The sequence below is a fragment of the Conger conger genome, chromosome 2, assembly GCF_963514075.1.
Source record: "Conger conger chromosome 2, fConCon1.1, whole genome shotgun sequence".
NCBI lineage: Eukaryota > Metazoa > Chordata > Actinopteri > Anguilliformes > Congridae > Conger > Conger conger.
In genome coordinates this window covers 84,879,143-84,899,142 of record NC_083761.1, presented here as the reverse complement: position 1 = coordinate 84,899,142, position 20,000 = coordinate 84,879,143, and the positions used below count along the sequence as shown (strand labels likewise).

Here is a 20,000-nt window from a genome sequence, read left to right as displayed (position 1 = left end):
CACTGGCCTCAGAACCCGGGCACTGCACTGTGGCTACCTAAGTAACTAGGATGGGTCGAATCCAGAGGGCAAATTACCCCACGGGGTTCAATAAAGTGTATGTTATGTCGAGTACGTTTGTAAATGCGCTCTGAGAGAGCCAGGGCGCTCGCTGGTCGTGGGGAAAAACCAGCGTCCGAACATTCCCGTCTCAAAACGGCGGAGGAAGTGGTTGCAGACTGAGGGGCTCCCGCCCCCCTGCGACCCTGTTCAGGGTAAGCGGGTCAAGATAACGGACGGATGGATTTTTAGGAACGCACCCCCCTGTTCCGCGCAGGCCGCCTCCCTGCTGTGTGTGCAGTCGGCCAGCGGGCGGCGCCCTCGAGCCGCGGAGATCTCCACAGACTGCTTCAGCGCCGCCCGCAGGGGCCTGTCCCACCTGAAGGCCCGGATGGAGGAGCTGTGGAGGGAGGAAGTGGACAAGATCACCAGGCCAGGTGCGTTCTGGGTAAACCGGCTGGGCCTCGCGCCCTCCAGATGCACTGTACAGGCGCAGTACAGGTACAGTACTGTGCAGAAGTTTTAGGCACCCTGGACTTTATTATATATATATATATATATATATTATTATTTTTTTTTGTGTGTTCGTATAAAAGAACACATTTTTGTATTTAGTTAAAAAAAGTAACATATTACTGAAAGCAATTGACTACTTTTTACATAAAAACTTGATCAAGGCTGCATGATCAGCAGCAAGGAGCCAACTAAAGTCTGCAGATGAACTGTGGCAAGTTCTCCAACATGCTTGGAACAACCTCCCTGCTGATTGTCTTATAGAACTGCAGGACCGCGTTGGCTATCTCAGAGAAGTGATGCAGTTTTAACGCCGAAGGGTGGTCACAAAAAATATTTATTTGATTCAGTTTTTAACTATTCTGCCAAATTACTCAAATGTAATGTAAAATGTATAGTATTTTTATTTAAGACCTTTCATTGAATTATTTTTGAAAGAATCTTATCCGTACAGAATGTTATACAGGTGCCTGAGACTTTTGCACAGTGCTGTACAATAGGTCATTTCGGACTTCTAATGGTCAGAAGAGGAATTGCAGCAACAAACACCTTCAAACCACAACACTGTTTATCCCTCCCCCTTCTCTGTGAACGCACTGACATTGGCTGGGCAATTGGAACCAATTTTCAACCAATGAGCTTGAAGTATTGGACAGCTTTACGATGTTTTGGTACAGAGGTGCCGGCCTGTCAACTGTATATTTTGAAACCCGAATTTAAGGACTAAAAAACACAGGCAGAGGGTGAGTCAACATGTCAGCGAGCCTTTTTCAACGATAGGAAGGGATTTACAATGGTCTTATAACAATGTTTTAACACAAAAATCTTACCTTTAAGCAAGGCCCATAACTCCCACATTGCTCCAGGGGGGGATTGGCCCCTGCTTAGTCTAATCGACCAAGTCAAGTCAATTGGATGGGCGGCCTGTAGCGTAGTGGTTAAGGTAAATGACTGGGACACGCAAGGTCGGTGGTTCTAATCCCAGTGTAGCCACAATAAGATCCGCACAGCCGGCCCTTAACCATGCACTGCTCCAGGGGAGGATTGTCTCCTGCTCAGTCTAATCAACTGCACGTCGCTCTGGATAAGTGCGGAGTGCGGAGGTCAGGTCCCAGTGCGGAGGCCTGGTCCCAGTGCGGAGGCCAGGTCCCAGTGCGGAGGTCAGGTCCCAGTGCGGAGGTCAGGTCCCAGTGCGGAGGCCAGGTCCCAGTGCGGAGGTCAGGTCCCAGTGCGGAGGTCAGGTCCCAGTGCGGAGGTCAGGTCCCAGTGCGGAGGTCAGGTCCCAGTGCGCAGAGACTCCCGGGGAGACTGGGAGCTCGGGGCCGGGCAGGAGGTTCCCGTGAGCGGATTGATCCCGGCGGAGGAGCCAGGGGCCCGGTCGGGGGAACCCGGCCTCTCCCCATGGGGGGGCCGAGGCGTTAAAGAGTCCCCAGGTCACGGGGAGCGGGGCACAACGCGATACGAGCTTGGCTGAAAACCAGGTTCCCCTCGGCCTTGGAAACTGCTGATATCGGCCATTTTACTTTGCCCTGTGTAAGTGCAATGGGCATACACTTATTAGGTATTTATTGGGGTTATTTTTGTGGAGAATGGCCAGACTGGTCAAAAGCTGACAGGAAGGTGACTAACGCAAATAACCACACGTTACAACAGTGGTGTGCAGAAGAGCATCTCTGAACACACAACGCATCATAACTCCTAAGTGGATAGGCTACAGCAGGAGAAGTCTAATGAATACCTAATGAAGTGCTCGTTGAGTGTATACCCTCATAGTTGTTTTTCTCCATGTCTTCTGCAGTGAACCCAAATGTGTACCAACTGCCTGGCACTGACAGCTGCAAAGGTAAGCCTTCTTCTACAGTGTTGGTGGGCCTACAGTGTGGACCGGTCACGAGCTTGCTTAAGATAAAACCCTGTTGGTTGCATAGGCTAATGGTTTAATTTAACCAGCAAGAGATCCTCTTTGTAGAAAGGTGGGGTACACTGTTGCCTTTATGTCTTGGAGTTAACAGTGTCATGCAGTCGTGGTGCCTCTGCAGTTGGCAAGTAACGGAAGGAAATCCAGGTTCAGACGGTAAAAGTCTTCTCCACTATTTCGCTCCCGTCCTTGGGATTTTGCAGTTGGCACAATTTTTCAGCCAGTAGGCAGAAGTAATGGGTGAAATCAGCAGGCTGAGTTGATGGGACTTGATGGGACTTTCTCGACTCTGGACTTTACACCTGTTGGCGAATTGAGTAGTTAGCACCTAGTGGCTAATGCTCATGACTGGGACACGGAAGGTTGGTGGTTCAAGCCCCGGTGTAGCCACAAGAAGATCAGAGCAGCTGTAGGCCCTTAACCCCACGTTGCTCCCGGGAGGGGGATTATCCCCTGCTTATTCTAATCCACTGTAAATTGCTTTGGTTAAAAGCGTCAGCTAAATAACTGTAATATAGTGTAATGTGATGTGATGTAGAGAGTTAATTGGGCGTGTTCCCTCAGGGGCTGAGAAGATGGCTGTCCCTCTCCCATTCCCCCTCTCCTGCCTCAGCCTGCAGCCGTCGGACAAGCGGACGAGAGAGACCTTCCTCAGGTGTAAGTACTGAGAGAGAGACCTTCCTCAGGTATAAGTACTGAAAGAGATAGACCTTCCTCAGGTGTTATACTGTGAGAGAGAGACCTTCCCCAGGTGTAAGTACTGAGAGAGAGAGACCTTCCTCAGGTGTAATACTGTGAGAGAGAGACCTTCCTCAGGTGTAATACTGTGTGAGAGAGACCTTCCTCAGGTGTAATACTGTGTGAAAGAGACCTTCCCCAGGTGTAAGTACCGCGTGCACCTCGTCTCGTCCGCTGAAACTCGATGCTCCTGCGCTCCCGTGTCAGTGAGCTGTCCCGTGTGCACGGACACGTGTGTACAAGCGTCCGGCCTGAACCTCGCTGTTCTCCGAAACCCGATCCGCACACGGGCACACCCCTCCTGCTCTCTCTCTCTCTCTCTCTCTCTCTCTCTGTCTCTCTCTCAGTGTTATTGCAAGACGAATGCAGTATTGTGCAGTGTATGCAGGTTTCTTTATTACAGCAGTTATAATGCAGTTTCACTTCTTCGTGTACACATAGAAGCAGAATTAAAATTGCATTTTATTTCAGTTAAACTGTCGTATTTTATGCAGTCTGTACTGAATTTTAGTACTTCAGTTAAACTACAACACGGGTGTCAAACTCCAGTCCTGGAGGGCCGCAGTGTTAGCTCGTTCTCAGCACCCATGGCTCATTGAAGTCGTTGATTGGCTAAAGAATCCACACACCTTCTGCACAAGGCCTTAATGGACAGACACTGTGGCCCCCTGGGTTTAGTTTAAAGGTGCAATAGGTGAGATTTTTGTGTTAAAGCATTGTTACAAGACCACTGTAAATCACTTCCTATCATTGAAAAAGGCTCACTGACCCTATAGTGAAAATATACAGTTGACGACCCGACACTCTGTACCAAAACATTGTATAACTGTCCAATAATTTGAGCTCATCGGTTGAAAATCGGTTCTAATTGCCACAGCCAATGGCGTTTCAACGTCAGCGCGTTTACCAAGAAGGGGGGAGGGATAAACAGTGTTTTGTTTTGATGGTGTTTGTCGTAGAAGTCCGAAATGACCTGTTGCACCTTTAACAACCCTGAACTGCGGTACAATGAGGCAGCAGTGGCAGTAATGTTTTGTTGTCTAACACCCCCCCCCCCCCCCCCCCCCAGACGCCTGCCGGCTCTCCCTGGACGCGGACACTGCGCACCCCACCCTGCTGCTGTTCGGGGACCCCCCGGGGATGCGGTGCGGCGAGGAGCCCCAGCCCTACGTGCCCCACCCCCTGCGCTTCGACAGCGTGGCGCAGGTCCTGTGCCGGGAGGGGCAGTTCGGCGGCGCCAGCTACTGGGAGGTGGAGTGGAGGGGCGGGGGCTGGGTGGACATCGGGGCGACGTACCGCGGCATCGGGCGCAAGGGCGGCGGCAAGCCGTGCCTGCTGGGCCGCAACGAGAACTCCTGGAGGCTGCGCTGCACGCACTCGGGCTACGCCGCCTGGCACGACAACAAGAAGACCACGGTCGCCGCGGCGCCCTGCCCGCGCATCGGCGTGCTCCTGGAGCGCCAGCAGGGGGCGCTGTCCTTCTACAGCCTCTCCAGCACCGTGGCCCTGCTGCACACCTTCCACTGCCCCTTCTCCCAGCCCCTCTACCCGGCCTTCCGGCTGGACCTGGACTCCACCGTGCTCATCTGCGCCTCCGAGCAACTCTCTGACCTCTGAACCTCTGAACCTCTGAACCCTGGGGCCCACACCCTCCGAGCACCCCGCCACCTCTGACCTCTGAACCCTGGGGCCCACACCCTCCGAGCACCCCGCCACCTCTGACCTCTGAACCCTGGGGCTCACACCCTCTGAGCATGCAGTTATCCCACGCATAAACAGATAGGTCCGCACACACACTCACACACTCACACACACTCACACACTCACTTACACTCACACACTCACACTCACACACTCACTCACTCACACACACACACACACACACTCACACTCACTCACACACTCACTTACACTCACACACTCACACTCACACACTCACTCACACACACACACACACACACAGTGTTTCCATACTGCCAGTAGCAGTCAGACATTTTGAATTGCCTCTACTCCTGGCTGGAAGGAACGATGTAAGTGTTTGCACATTCCCTAATTTTTCTTGCCTCGTTCTGCAGCTCAGTCCTGGCTTTGGGAATGCTGCAGGGATTAGCCGGGGGCTGGGACGTCCAGGTCCACATGGAAGCTGGTTAACAGGAGACTGGAAAAGGGATAGTTTCCTCCAGTCCAAAATTTGTTGGTTCAGAGTTCCTGTCTACGGCTATGAATATATGCTGTTAATTTGCGGAATATCGGGAAAGTCGCCTCAACTGAACTACTTATTTCTGTAGCCTACTACTGAATGTAATTGTCCGTGTTGCTGGGAAACGGCGCTTCGGTGATGTTGGATTTGTTTCCTCATACTCCGCCGGGTCATTATGCACGCACGTATCGTTTCTGCGACACCTCATAAAAAGTGCTTTAAAAATGTACAAATCCAAACCTCCAGGCCCTGTTCCTCACCCACACTGACGCTCTCTCCCAACCCTTCTGCCTGTGTGCATTTTACTGAGAGAATCACCGAAGGACCGGATGAATCGTCAGCTTTGTAGCTTGGCCTTAACTATAAAAACGGCAAATTTTAAAAGAGTGTTTGTCATGTCTGATGGTTTTATAGCATGGAAGAGTGGCACTTTTGTGAACATAGTCCTCCCACCAACTTTTTAAAATTTATTTGGAAGTAAAAATAGCCAAAAAAGCAACAGGAGTGCATTTTTTCCTAAAAATATATCTCTGCTGAATGTTTTTCTTTTTTTTTTTTTTTTCCAACTGTGACAAATGAGTTGGGAATGATATTTGGCAGTAGAAGGGAATGGTATTGGAATACTGTGTGTGGTTCCTGGCCTCTGGGATTGGGAACACTGTCTACCTCTCTCTCGCTCATGCCTTATTGCCTGTTGTCCGTGGTCTCGTGATTCTGGAAGCGTTTGTCCGTCTGTGTGTTTTAACCGTTGATATTTGTGTATGCAATAAAACGGGCATTTCAACTTATTTGGGAAATTCTCATGTTATTCTCACATTTCACTCATAAACACTCCATATATGGACAACATGTTTCAAGATAATGATTAGCCCCGGTTTTTATTTCTCTTAAACATTATTGCTGTGGAACTCGTGTTATCGAAGTGCTTATATGTAGCATAACCATAACCGTCCACAACTCTTAGGGCTCGTGTAATCTAACAAGTGGGAGGAGCACTCGGGCAAAAATTGTGTTGTATAAAATGCAGCACATTCAATGTGAGTGCTCACGCAAAATCAACCTCGCCACCCGGCTGTTCAAACAAACATCTCGGTTTTTCACGATTAGACATATCTGGGATTATAAAGCCCCATCCCATTCTAATGTCAAAAGCCATAAGGGCCAGTTTCACAGAAACTGATTCATCTTACTTCTGGACTAAATTAAGTTTTGTATGGGGACAGTTTTTTTGTATGGTCGCCAGTTTAACACCTGAACAGTTGCGATCTCAACCTAGAGGCCAGCAGAGGATGGGGGCGACATGGCTCAGGCAGTAAGAGCAGTCGTCTGGCAGTCGGAGGGTTGCCGGTTTGATCCCCAGCCCAGGCTGTGTCGAAGTGTCCCTGAGCAAGACACCTAACCCCCAAATGCTCCTGATGAGCTGGTCGGCGCCTTGCATGGCAGCCAATCGCCGTCGGTGTGTGAGTGTGTGTATGAATGGGTGAATGAGAAGCATCAATTGTACAGTGCTTTGGATAAAGGCGCTGTATAAATGCCAACCATTTATCATTTAGGATGGGCATCACCCTATAACCTGGTTCCTTTTAAGATTTCTTCCCATCAGGGAATTATTTCTTGCCACTGTTTGAGGGCTATTCTCCCACCTCATGCTATTTGGGGGCTGATATTTCCCTTTTTTTCTTCCCTTTACTATGTAAAGCGTCAGAATAGAAGAGTTGTATAGAAAATCACAACACAAATAAAATTGGATCGAATTTAGTCTAGGAATAAACTTAATCTCTGTCTGGGACTAGCCCTAATAACCCTGCTGAAAAGAAAAACAGCTCAAACTATGTCTTGAAACAGCTGGTACCCGGTAATTTCAAGATTGTCAAAGCTGGATTTTACACCAGGGCGTTCATTACACCTGCTGAACTGATGTTTTATACGTAATCCTGCTGGCACGCAAATGTTTTATAGGGCACTTCAAACGGCGCGTTGTTTTCGAAAGACCATACTTATTACCTTATTGACGTCGACAGATAAAATTACGGCCCATAATATGACATACGTATAGTTTGCTTGCGCGTTTGGCCATTTAATTGGAGCAGAGTGGCTGCTTGCTGAAGTTTGCAGGCGGGCGTGTTTTCGCAAAGAATCACGTGAATTGCACACACTCTCGGGTCACATGACCAGCGGCTGCTGTGGAAGATGGCTCTGTGTTGGTTTGCACCGGCTGCGTTGCTTCTGATATTCTGTACCGGGATTGTGGGCTTCCCTGTCGGCCAAGGACCCAGCAGTGCCCCGGGATGTGGGTATAAGGTGAGAAAGCTCTGTAGTTCTTTCGGGAGAGGTGTAGTGCCGGAGGATGGAATTGTAGGACGGAACGAAAGAGCGAACAGTAACATTTATGTTTTCCTGTTTCGATGATGACGGTAGCCTATTAGTTTGTTCGCTTCTATGGGATATTGATGTGCTTTTGAATTTTCATATCAGCATTGCGTTCATGTAAAGATAGCCTTTTTGGGGATCATAAACTTTGTAACAATTACAGCAGGTCGTAATGCGTTGCCAAGTAGACTGCAGTGAAGTGCGGTTAATCCTGCGAATTCCCGCTGCGAAGTTTGTAATACATGTATAGTTGCATGTGTAAAACAATGTATTTAGCTTGTCTATTACCGTAAATTAGATGTTTGAGGAACTGAAACGGAAACGCCGGAGATTACATCGTTTCCATTGTGTTCCTATCCGGTGCTTTCAGTTTCATCGCGCTGTTACCAGATATCAATCCTTGTGCGCCGCAGTAATCTGTTCAGGCAGTTGTTAGAAAGTTAAAGGTTTTAATTGCAGCGTGTTTACCTGGAGTTTAAACCTCAGGCTTACGCACCTAGACCGCAGAACTGCATTACAACTGAAACAGCACATCCTTATTTCACAGATTTGGCTCTTCCAGATGCAATTCTGAGGTGTAAACCCCAGCTAAGCACACTAATTAAATCAAGATGTTTTCACGGTGTTGACTGTGAGCCAGTCACCGTTCTGTGACAGGCTGGCTATAATAAAGGGTTTTGTGAACTGGGGGTGATGTACATCTCACTGGACTTCATTAAATGATAGTTGTTTAGCTTACAGTTATTTAGACGAAGCAGTGGCCAGTCCGTCCTGGAACAATGTGGAGTTTTGTGCCTTGCTCAAGGGCCCAACAGCTACACCGATCTTATTGTGGCTACACTGGGGCTTGAACCGCCTTTAGCCTCTAGCCTGTTTGCTGCCCCCTCGTTTTGTCTCCTCACAGTCCATTTCTGACTCCATGTTTTGTGTGTGTGTGTGTGTGTGTGTGTGTGTGTGTGTGTGTGTGTGTGTGTGTGTCTATGCGCAAACAGTCATGTCCAGCCACACAAGCCACCATGCTGAACGTCCACCTGGTGCCCCACACGCACGATGACGTTGGCTGGCTGAAGACTGTGGACCAGTACTACTACGGAGGTCAGTCCTGCTGCTCCTGGTGGCTGTGTTTCATGGCTGTGTGTGCGCCTTCCTCTCCGTACAGACCACGGGCAGCAGAACCTCACGCCTAAGGCCTGTAAATCGGTGAAAGACGTGGTTCTGTTCCCACTGTTGTGTGTCCTCTTCTGCCTGGCCACTACGTTGTTTTCACAGCTCATTAGCAGGACTAAATGAATGTGAGTGGTCATGAAAAGAGGGGCGACATTGGCTCAGGCGGTAAGAGCAGGCGTCTGGCAGTCGGACGGTTGCCGGCTCGATCCTGGGTGTGTCAAAGTGTCCCTGAGCAAGACACCTAGCCCCCCAAATGACAGAAGAGGCTCATCTTTATTGCTCATGTGTTTTACGATTATTACCGGCTGTAGCCGTGTATACTAATGTCATAAACATTGAGTGCTGCGTGATATTTCATGTTTAGGTCATTAAACAACATAATGCCAGCTGTAGCGTAGATGTTTCACTACCACAAGAGCGCGTTGTTTTTCGAAGACAATACTTGCAGGCCCCAGACCATGTGACCTGTGTCACCTGGATCAGTGACTGCTAGAACGAAAGCATTACATTACATTGTATGCATTACATTACATTACATTACATTACATTACAGGCATTAGGCAGACGCTCTTACCCAGAGCATTTACATTTTAAATCATTTGGCAGACGCTTTTAATCCAAAGCGATTTACAAGTGCATAGGTTCTTCCACAAGTTAAAGCATCACATCCATAGCTAATAAAATACACATGAAGGGCTGTTCTAAACAACAATAGAGTTATCGTATGTGCAATTTTTATTTTTATTTTTATTTTTATTTTCTTTGGGATAGACGAGGGGTGGGGGGGGGGGGGGGGTGACTACAGCTGAGTATTCCACTGTTTCTATCCTTTATTCTGTCCCACTGAGAAATTAATCCGTCTATAAGTAGATAAATAAACTGCTATTTAGCTGATGCCTTTATCCAAAAGGACTCACAGTTGATTGGCCAAAGCAATGCCCCCAGAAGCAATGTGGGGTTAAGGGCCCAACAGCTGCACGGATCTTATATGGCTACACCGGGGCTTCAACCACCAACCTCCCAGTGTGGGCTACAAACTAGGCTACAAACTGCCCTGTGACATCACGTTTTGCGAGGAGGGGGGGGTGATATGAGCACACAGTTCTAAAGAAATGGAGATCTGCGTATTCTATGGAAGGAGAGCTGTGAACGACGTGTGGTTGGTTGAAACGCCACCGATGTTTCAGAATTCTGAAGCCAGTATGAATTCTGGGCAGTAGGTATGTTTAAGGACAAATATACAGAATACATGTATGTCTGTGAAAGGGGTTAACTTGTGGAATTAAAAATATGTAAAAAAAAAAAAAAAAAAAAGGTGTTAAACAAATATAGGTATGATTATTTTTATTGGGTATGAAACGTTTTCAGCCTTTGTTTTTGTTTTTGTAGAGCATAATGTAGTGTAGGGCGTAGGGGGGCTTGCGTAGAAGGCCATATTGGCGTGTAGGGCGTAGGGGGGCTTGCGTAGAAGGCCATATTGGTGTGTTGGGCGTAGGCGGGCTTGCTTAGAAGGCCATATTGTTGTATAGGGCGTAGGGGGGCTTGCGTAGAAGGCCATATTGGTGTGTAGGGCGTAGGGGGGCTTGCGTAGAAGGCCATATTGGTGTGTAGGGCGTAGGGGGGCTTGCGTAGAAGGCCGTATTGGTGTGTAGGGCGTAGGGGGGCTTGCGTAGAAGGCCATATTGGTGTGTTGGGCGTAGGCGGGCTTGCTTAATAGGCCATATTGTTGTATAGGGCGTAGGGGGGCTTGCGTAGAAGGCCATATTGGCGTGTATGTGGGGAAGTGGCGCTTGTGGTGTATGTGGTGTAAGCGTGTTTGGCGCTTGTTCCAGGGCGTAATTTAATCCAGCACGCGGGCGTGCAGTACATCCTGGACTCGGTGGTGGAGCAGCTGCAGAAGGACCCTGCTCGGCGCTTCATCTACGTGGAGACGGCCTTCTTCGTGCGCTGGTGGAACCAGCAGAGCCCCAGCACCCAGGAGACCGTCACCCAGCTCGTCAACGAAGGTCCGCTTCGCTTCTGTCTTTTTTATTCAGTATTCCAGCCCTTTTCTTTTTTTTTTTACAGAAAGACTGTCGCAAAGACGGCTTGCAGAGAAGCAGAAGGGCTAATTCCAGGCCTGAACAGAACACATAGCAAAAAAGATTAAAAAAAACAGTAAAAACTCTCAGGAGGGACCCGGCTACATACGGGGGAGCCCATCCTCCGCTGGCTGGAGAGGTGTGATGGTGGTAGAATGGCTATAACAGAAATTTAATAAGACAAATATTTTAGAGATTCAGTTGGAAGGGCTGCTGTCATAACTGCCACTCTGCAAAAAAAATAAGTATCATAGTCTTATATTTAGGCTTAAGATCTTAATTTGTCTCATTTTTGCTAAACGAGACAAAACAAAAACAGCCAATGACTTGAGAATTTCCAGAGTTGCCAATGGGGCGAGTGAATTTCACTTGTCAAGCAAACGGTAACTTAAAACAAGCGAATATCTTATTTAGCACTTGTTAAGACGGCCATTTTTGCAGTGCACATTATGACCCTCTGCCCCCCCCCCCCCCCCCCGCCAGGTCGTCTGGAGTTTGTGAACGGGGGCTGGTGCATGAGCGATGAGGCGACCACGCACTACAGCGCCGTCATCGACCAGATGACCCTGGGCCTGCGCTTCCTGAACGACACCTTCGGCCCCTGCGGCCGCCCCCGCGTGGCCTGGCACATCGACCCGTTCGGCCACGCCCGAGAGCACGCCTCCATGTTCGCCCAGGTGCGCCCGAGAGCACGCCTCCATGTTCGCCCAGGTGCGCCCGAGAGCACGCCTCCATGTTCGCCCAGGTGCGCCCGAGAGCACGCCTCCATGTTCGCCCAGGTGCGCCCGAGAGCACGCCTCCATGTTCGCCCAGGTGCGCCCGAGAGCACGCCTCCATGTTCGCCCAGGTGCGCCCGAGAGCACGCCTCCATGTTCGCCCAGGTGCGCCCGAGAGCACGCCTCCATGTTCGCCCAGGTGCGCCCGAGAGCACGCCTCCGTGTTCGCCCAGGTGCGCCCGAGAGCACGCCTCCGTGTTCGCCCAGGTGCGCCCGAGAGCACGCCTCCATGTTCGCCCAGGTGCGCCCGAGAGCACGCCTCCATGTTCGCCCAGGTGCGCCCGAGAGCACGCCTCCATGTTCGCCCAGGTGTGGCAGCGCACGCCTCCGTGTTCGCCCAGGTGCGCCCGAGAGCATGCCTCCATGTTCGCCCAGGTGTGCCCGAGAGCACGCCTCCGTGTTCGCCCAGGTGCGCCCGAGAGCACGCCTCCATGTTCGCCCAGGTGCGCCCGAGAGCACGCCTCCGTGTTCGCCCAGGTGCGCCCGAGAGCACGCCTCCATGTTCGCCCAGGTGCGCCCGAGAGCACGCCTCCATGTTCGCCCAGGTGCGCCCGAGAGCACGCCTCCATGTTCGCCCAGGTGCGCCCGAGAGCACGCCTCCGTGTTCGCCCAGGTGCGCCCGAGAGCACGCCTCCATGTTCGCCCAGGTGCGCCCGAGAGCACGCCTCCATGTTCGCCCAGGTGCGCCCGAGAGCACGCCTCCATGTTCGCCCAGGTGTGGCAGCGCACGCCTCCGTGTTCGCCCAGGTGCGCCCGAGAGCATGCCTCCATGTTCGCCCAGGTGTGCCCGAGAGCACGCCTCCGTGTTCGCCCAGGTGTGGCAGCGCACGCCTCCATGTTCGCCCAGGTGCGCCTGAGAGCACTCCTCCATGTTCGCCCAGGTGCGGCAGCGCCCGAGAGCACGCCTCCGTGTTCGCCCAGGTGCGCCCGAGAGCATGCCCATGTTCGCCCAGGTGCGGCAGCGCAGACGGCCCTTTGCGGGGTCACGCTGTTAACCGCAGCGGTAGTCGTTCAGTACCCTTCCAATGCCGACGGAAGGGAATCAGCTGCAGGGGGTTGCGCCACAACACATCTTGGATTTTCTGCTTGCTGTCCGACAATTACGAGATATAAAATTCCTGAAAACTACGTATTGCTTCATATTCATACTTTAGTTTTCCTGGTAGAGCTGGGTGTTGAGATGAAAAAAGAGCACTGTGGTGCAACCTCCTGGAGTTTTAGTTTTCTTCTTTTTTTTTTTTTTTTCCCTCCCCTTTCTGGAAGCATTTCACATTCACATGCAGTTTGTATGTAGTTGTCCCCACATGGGGGCGCTGCAGGAGATGAACACTGGAGCTTTCTGTGTGCTTTCAGTGCTACAGGGACATGCTGCCTGCTAAGTGCACCATAATCATACGCGTGGTGTGCTCTGATGTCACTGCCAGCTACCTTTCTCTCTGTGTACTGTGTCCTGTGTCCTGTGTCCTGTGTCCTGTGTCCTGTGTCCTGTGTCCTGTGTCCTGTGTCCTGTGTCCTGTGTCCTGTGTCCTGTGTCCTGTGTCCTGTGTCCTGTGTCCTGTGTCTGCCGCCCTGAACATGGCCTTCTGCTGCTCGCCCCTCAGATGGGCTACGACGGCTTCTTCTTTGGGAGGCTGGACTACCAGGACAAGAAGAGGAGGATGGAGCAGAAGGACATGGAGATGTTGTGGAGGGCCAGCGAGAGCCTTGCACCACCCACCGCTGACCTTTTCACTGGTAACGACCTCTGACCCCTGATGTCACCGCCCACCCCCTTTGTTCATTTGTAGGTGTAAATGGGCTGCATAGATTGTTTTTATCCAAAGTTAAATAGTGCCTCTCATTCACCCATTCTCACACACGCACACCAACAGCGGCACTGCGACACACCCAGGGCGGGGTATCAAACCAGCAACCCTCTGACTGCCAGACAACCGCTCTTACCTCCTGAGCTAATTCACCCCCACCCCCCCCACCCCACCCCACCGTCCTTCATCAGGTGTCCTACCCAACGGCTACAACCCCCCGGCTGGGTTCTGCTGGGACCAGTCCTGCTCGGACCCCCCGATCCAGGACGACCCCAACCTGGAGGACTACAACGTGGACGCCATCGTCCAGCAGTTCCTCAAGGCGGCCAGTGACCAGGTATGAGCCACAGTGCTAACGTGCTAACGTCGCTCGGGTAACTCTACACTGAGCTGCACTGCCTGTGGATCGATGGGCCGTTAGCCACATGCGCGGACATCAGTGAAACATTACATTATTACGTTACGGTGATTTAGCTGATGCTTTTATCCAAAGTGACTTGCAGTTGATTAGACTGAGCAGGGGACAATCCCCCATGGAACAATGTGGGGTTAAGGGCCCAACAGCTATTGTATCATATCATGCCTACAGCAGGGTCCGAGTCATGTACCTTAGCCACTAGGCTACAGGATGCCCCCAAAAAAAAAAAATGGCCATCTTCCTCAGCTTATTGTACGTCGCTCTGGATAAGAATCAAAATGCTGCTGAATGACTGTAATATAATATACTGTAATGTGATGTAAGGTAGTGAGAACATGGTCGTTGAGCGGTTCAAATTGAGCGGTTGTAGATGAGAGCGTCAGCGTGGAGTTGAGAGGACACTTTGTTGCTGCAGGCTGCTCAGTACAGAACCAACCACATCATCATGACCATGGGGTCGGACTTCCACTACGAGAACGCCAACATGTGGTACAAGAACCTGGACAAGCTGATCCGCCATGTCAACGCCCAGGTACAAACCTGTGTGTGAGTGTGTGAGTGTGTGAGTGTGTGAGTGTGTGAGTGTGTGAGTGTGTGAGTGTGTGAGTGTGTGAGTGTGTGAGTGTGTGAGTGTGTGGTCGGTCAAGTGAGGGGAATGCCATGTTTGTATGTTTTCAGTAGCAGGCAAATTCCAGTGTGTGCATGGGTGTAAGGCGAGTGACCTGTCTGGTGTTTGGTGTTTCTCCTCAGCAGTCCCAGGGCAGTAAGGTGAACGTGCTGTACTCCACTCCATCCTGTTACCTGCAGGAGCTGCACAGAGCCAACCTCACCTGGTAAGAGCCCAGCAGGGCTGTCCGCCACAGTTCTCCCTCCCCCATACCATTTTACTCTCCTCTCATACCGCCATTTTACTCTCCTCTCATACCGCCATTTTACTCTCCTCTCATACCGCCATTTTACTCTCTTCTCATACCGCCATTTTACTCTCCTCTCATACCGCCATTTTACTCTCCTCTCATACCGCCATTTTACTCTCCTCTCATACCACCATTTTACTCTCCTCTCATACCGCCATTTTACTCTCTTCTCATACCGCCATTTTACTCTCCTCTCGTACCGCCATTTTACTCTCTTCTCATACCGCCATTTTACTCTCTTCTCATACCGCCATTTTACTCTCCTCTCATACCGCCATTTTACTCTCCTCTCATACCGCCATTTTACTCCTCTCATACCGCCATTTTACTCTCCTCTCATACCGCCATTTTACTCTCTTCTCATACCGCCATTTTACTCTCCTCTCATACCGCCATTTTACTCTCCTCTCATACCGCCATTTTACTCTCCTCTCATACCGCCATTTTACTCTCTTCTCATACTGCCATTTTACTCTCTTCTCCCTCTCATGCCGCCATTTTGCTACTTTTCTTTACCTGCCTCTCTTACTTGACCCCTCTTGCTTACTTGTCTGTCTCTACCCCCCATTTCTCCCGCTCTCTCAGGTCCGTGAAGACGGATGACTTCTTCCCCTACGCCGACAATCCGCATGACTTCTGGACGGGCTACTTCTCCAGCCGGCCGGCTCTGAAGGTGTACGAGCGGATCAGCAACAGCCTACTGCAGGTACTGTACCAGCGTGCGCACACTGTGAGAGAGTGTGTGTGTGTGTGTGTGTGTGTGTGTGTGTGTGTGTGTGTGTGAGTGTGTGAGTGTGTGAGTGTGTGAGTGTGTGAGTGTGTGAGTGTGTGAGTGTGTGAGTGTGTGAGTGTGTGAGTGTGAGTGTGAGTGTGAGTGTGAGTGTGAGTGTGAGTGTGAGTGTGAGTGTGAGTGTGAGTGTGAGTGTACACCTACAGTGGGCTCAAAAATGATTGGCACCCCTGACAGAAAATGAACAAACAATACCAACATGTGATAAATACTGTGCTATATTAATGTTTCAATGGAACCAACAAAAATCATTTACTGATCATTTAAAGATTATTGTAAATAACACCTACCAAAATTAAACCAGGTATTAAATTCCACTTATTTAAGTGTATCTATGTGTTAAGGAACTGTATTGAGTGATTACATCACTTCCCGTTTCACTAGGGTATAAAAATGAGGTAACACACATGCAATATCCCTTTGTCATCCAACACCATGAAGAAAACAAAAGAATTGGCAGTTCAAAAGAGGCAGATGGTCGTAGATCTTCATAAACGTGGTAATGGCTACAAGAAAATTCACAAACGATTGAATACACCACTGAGCAGTGTCAGAGCAATTATAAAAAAGTTCAAAAGATATGGAACTGTTGAAAATCTCATGGGTAGAGGACGCAACTGCATTTTGCCCCCAGGATACTGAGGAGAATGGTGAGAGAAGCAACAAAATCCCCAAGGATCACAGTGAAAGAATTGCAGGCCTTGGAGGCATCTTGGGGTCACTATGTCTCAAAAAGCACCATCAGACGCCACCTCCATAACCACAGCCTCATTGGAAGGGTTGCCAGAAGAAAGCCTTTTCTGACCACAAGACACAGAAGAAAGCGCTTGGAGTTTGCCAAACGTCATTTACATTATGACTGGAACAAGGTTCTCTGGTCAGATGAGACCAAAATTGAACGTTTTGGTCAGATACAGCATCGGTATGTTTAGCGTAGGAACAGAGATGCATACAAGGAGAAGCACCTCATACCCACAGTGAAATATGGTGGTGGGTCAGTCATGTTTTGGGGCTGTTTTAATTCCAGAGGTCCAGGGGCACTGGTTAGGATTGATGGCATAATGTATTCCAGCAAGTATCAGGCAATTTTGGCTGAAAATCTGGTTCCCTCTGCCAGAAGTCTGGGACTTTGTCGTAGGTGGACTTTCCAACAAAACAATGACCCAAAACACACCTCAAGATCCACACAGGAATGGTTCCGTGACAACAAAATCAACGTTCTGCAATGGCCATCTCAGTCACCAGACCTCAATCCAATCGAAAACCTGTGAGCTGAGTTGAAGAGGTCAGTTGACAGGCACAAACCCAGGAACGTGAAGGATCTTGAAAGGATATGCAAAGAGGAATTGTCCAAAATCCCTCCAAATGTGTTCCTTAATCTTGTCAAAAATTACAGGAAGAGACTCCATGCTGTTATCCTTGCCAGAGGTGGTTGCACTAAGTACTAGGTGAAGGGTGCCAATAATTTTGAAACCTTGATTTTGTTTAAATATAGTATAAGTATTATAAGTAAATATAGTATAATATAAATATAGTATTGTTTAAGTACAGTATTTGGCACATATTGGTGTATTACCTTTCTCAAAATTATATTATTCTTTTTTTTTTTTTTTTTTTTAAGCCTTGTTTGTGCATTGCTGGTGAGGGGTGCCAATAATTCTTGAGCCCACTGTGCACACTTACTTCTGCTTTCCTTTGTTTTGCTTTTGTTTGTGGCTCTAAATGTTGTTGCTAGTTTTTTTTTTTTGGGGGGGGGGGGGGGGCTTTCCCAGTCTATGGCCATCTGTGCCCAGAGCTCCACACAGCTCCACCCCCAATGCCTCCAAACGTGTTCATATACCAGAGAGGAGCCGCTGCAACCCAGTCTAATGGTCACAGTGTCAATAGGAGGACATGTTTCTACATGCCTGTGTATGAAAAGTACCTCAATTCTTCTCCCGAGACCTTGCTGTAGATTGGAATCTATAGCAGGATGATGTTATGGTTGTTTGCTTGATTGGATAAGGGGTTTTTCCTTTATTTTTAAAGAATGTTTATCTTAAGTGCGTTTCGCATGACTTATCAAAGCTTAACGGATGTGGATTACGGCAAATGATGAATAATAATGCCCAAATAATAAATACGGAAACGTCAACGGCTATGAAATGGTTGACGCTGTCGATGGCTGCAGTACCTCTGGTCCCCAGTAGAGGGAGGTAATGTCTCAGTGGCTGCAGTACCCATAGTCTCCACTGGGAGTACTGTGAGTGTTCTTCCTCACAGGTCTGCAACCAGCTGGAAGTGCTCGGTGGGCCCCGGTCCAGGAGAGGTCCCCATGGCGACGGAGACAGCGAAACGCTTCGTAAGTGCTTGTTTGGAGACAGTTGGGAGAAATCGCACGTTTTTGACTCTCTACTGTGACAGTAGAGTGACAAGCCCTTTGTCAAAAACACCATGTTAAAGGCCCACGCATTAGGTGTTCTCTTCTTGATTTCTGTGACTAAAACGCCCACAAAACATTTGCATGGAGCAGTGATGTAGGATAATTAAGCACAAACGTACGTCATGTCAAATGGGAAATCGTTTTACAAACTGCTCGGAAAAGTAGCAGTTGGACCCTAAGATGTGCACGCTTCCACCAAAATTACAATTCTTTTTACTTCAGTACGGAACACAAATCAAAAGCTCCAGGAAGATATAAATAACTCAAACACATGTGTGGGCCTTTAATAAACTTTGATTTGATTTATTGATTGATTAACCCTTGCATAAGATGGTGAGTGCAAGGCGGAGCACTGTGATTGGTGTGATGTAATGCCATCTGTGTGCTGATTGGTGTGATGTAATGCCATCTGTGTGCTGATTGGTGTGATGTAATGTGATCTGCGTGCTGATTGGCAGGGAAGGCCATGGCCGTAGCTCAGCACCATGACGCAGTGTCTGGGACGGAGAAGCAGCACGTAGCCAATGACTACGCCAGGAGACTGGCCACTGGCTCCGCCCACTGCCAGGTACCGGCCGTTTGTGTTTGCGGGTGTAATACTGGCCGATAGCCAATGGGAAACTAACAGAAACAGAAACTAAATTAAAGTGCTCAAACCTCTCTTTCTCTACTCTCTCTCTTCCTCCATTTTTGTTTCTGTCCCTCACTCACTTATTTTCTCCATCTTCCTCTGTCTCCTTGCCCCCCTCTAACTCTCTCTCTTCCCCCCTCTCTCTCTCTCCCTCTCCCTCCCCCCTCTCCCCCTCTCTTTCCCTCTCTCTCACTCTCTCTCCCCCCTCTCTCACTCTCTCTCCCCCTCTCCCCCTCTCCCCCTCTCTCCCTCTCTCCCTCTCTCCCTCTCGCTCTCTCCTCTAACTCTCTCTCTCCCCCCCTCTAACCCTCTCTCTTCCCCCTCTCTCTCTCTCTCTCTCTCTCCCCCTCTCCCTCTCTCTCTCTCTCTCCCCCTCTCTCCCCCTCTCCCCCTCTCTCTCCCCTCTCCCTCTCCCTCTCTCTCTCCCTCTCTCCCTCTCTCACTCTCCCTCTCTCACTCTCCCTCTCTCTCTCTCTCCCCCTCTCCCTCTCCCTCTCCCTCTCCCTCTCTCAGGTCTTGGTCAGTAACGCTCTGTCGCAGCTCAGCGGTTCGGACGCCCCCCGGTCTTACTGTGAGAAGCTCAACGTCAGCGTGTGCCCCCTCACGGAGAGCGGTCGCGAGGTGGGACTCCGGCGATGCTAACGTGCTAACGCTCCAACGGCCAACGGCCTGTATCCATGACAACAGGGCTTAAGGGTCCCATACTGTGGAAAATGTAAACTGCTTTTGCTACGTGGATTAGAAAAGGGTTTTAATTTCCTTAAAAGTGTCCGTTTCTCTCTCTTCCCCCCCCCCCCCCAGTTCTCGGTGACGGTGTATAACCCGCTGTCTCGCCCCGTCGGCTGGACCGTACGCCTACCAGTCAACGGCTCCCGCTACTCTGTGAGCGACCCCAGCGGCAGTGAGGTGGACAGCCAGGTGAGGCCATCGGCGGCCATCTTTCTGAGCCAGTGCATAGACGGCCATCTTTGTGAGGTCTCAGTGTAAGGGCGGCCATCTTTGTGAGGTCTCAGTGTAAGGGCAGCCATCTTTGTGAGGTCTCAGTGTAAGGGCAGCCATCTTTGTGAAGTCTCAGTGTGGCGTATCAGTGGTAAATTGCTTTGCACCGGGTGGATGGGTTTGCAGACAGGCTCCATGTGTTATTATCCCTCTGAGTAAGGCACAACCTGAAAAATCCTACAGTGAATAGCAAACTTTGATCGTGTGATTTTAAAG

At 49.9% G+C, this 20,000-nt stretch overlaps 2 protein-coding genes across 2 annotated transcripts in view; both read left to right on the top strand.

Moving 5' to 3' along the window:
* LOC133111358 (E3 ubiquitin/ISG15 ligase TRIM25-like) overlaps positions 1 to 6,196 on the top strand; it is a 12,133-nt gene extending 5,937 nt beyond the window's left edge. The window contains exons 4-7 of the mRNA XM_061221634.1: positions 317 to 476; positions 2,351 to 2,395; positions 3,035 to 3,127; positions 4,278 to 6,196. Coding sequence (XP_061077618.1) covers positions 317 to 476; positions 2,351 to 2,395; positions 3,035 to 3,127; positions 4,278 to 4,825 — 846 coding nt within the window. The 3' untranslated portion in view covers positions 4,826 to 6,196. The remainder of the gene's footprint in view (positions 1 to 316; positions 477 to 2,350; positions 2,396 to 3,034; positions 3,128 to 4,277) is intronic.
* Positions 6,197 to 7,363: 1,167 nt separating this feature from the next.
* The window catches only part of man2b1 (mannosidase, alpha, class 2B, member 1), a 29,817-nt gene continuing 17,180 nt past the window's right edge, over positions 7,364 to 20,000 (top strand). Inside the window, 13 exon segments of the mRNA XM_061231033.1 lie at positions 7,364 to 7,709; positions 8,771 to 8,873; positions 10,778 to 10,951; positions 11,510 to 11,703; positions 13,404 to 13,536; positions 13,799 to 13,944; positions 14,441 to 14,557; positions 14,776 to 14,858; positions 15,528 to 15,648; positions 17,995 to 18,073; positions 18,613 to 18,722; positions 19,299 to 19,406; positions 19,587 to 19,703. Coding sequence (XP_061087017.1) covers positions 7,599 to 7,709; positions 8,771 to 8,873; positions 10,778 to 10,951; positions 11,510 to 11,703; positions 13,404 to 13,536; positions 13,799 to 13,944; positions 14,441 to 14,557; positions 14,776 to 14,858; positions 15,528 to 15,648; positions 17,995 to 18,073; positions 18,613 to 18,722; positions 19,299 to 19,406; positions 19,587 to 19,703 — 1,596 coding nt within the window. The 5' untranslated portion in view covers positions 7,364 to 7,598.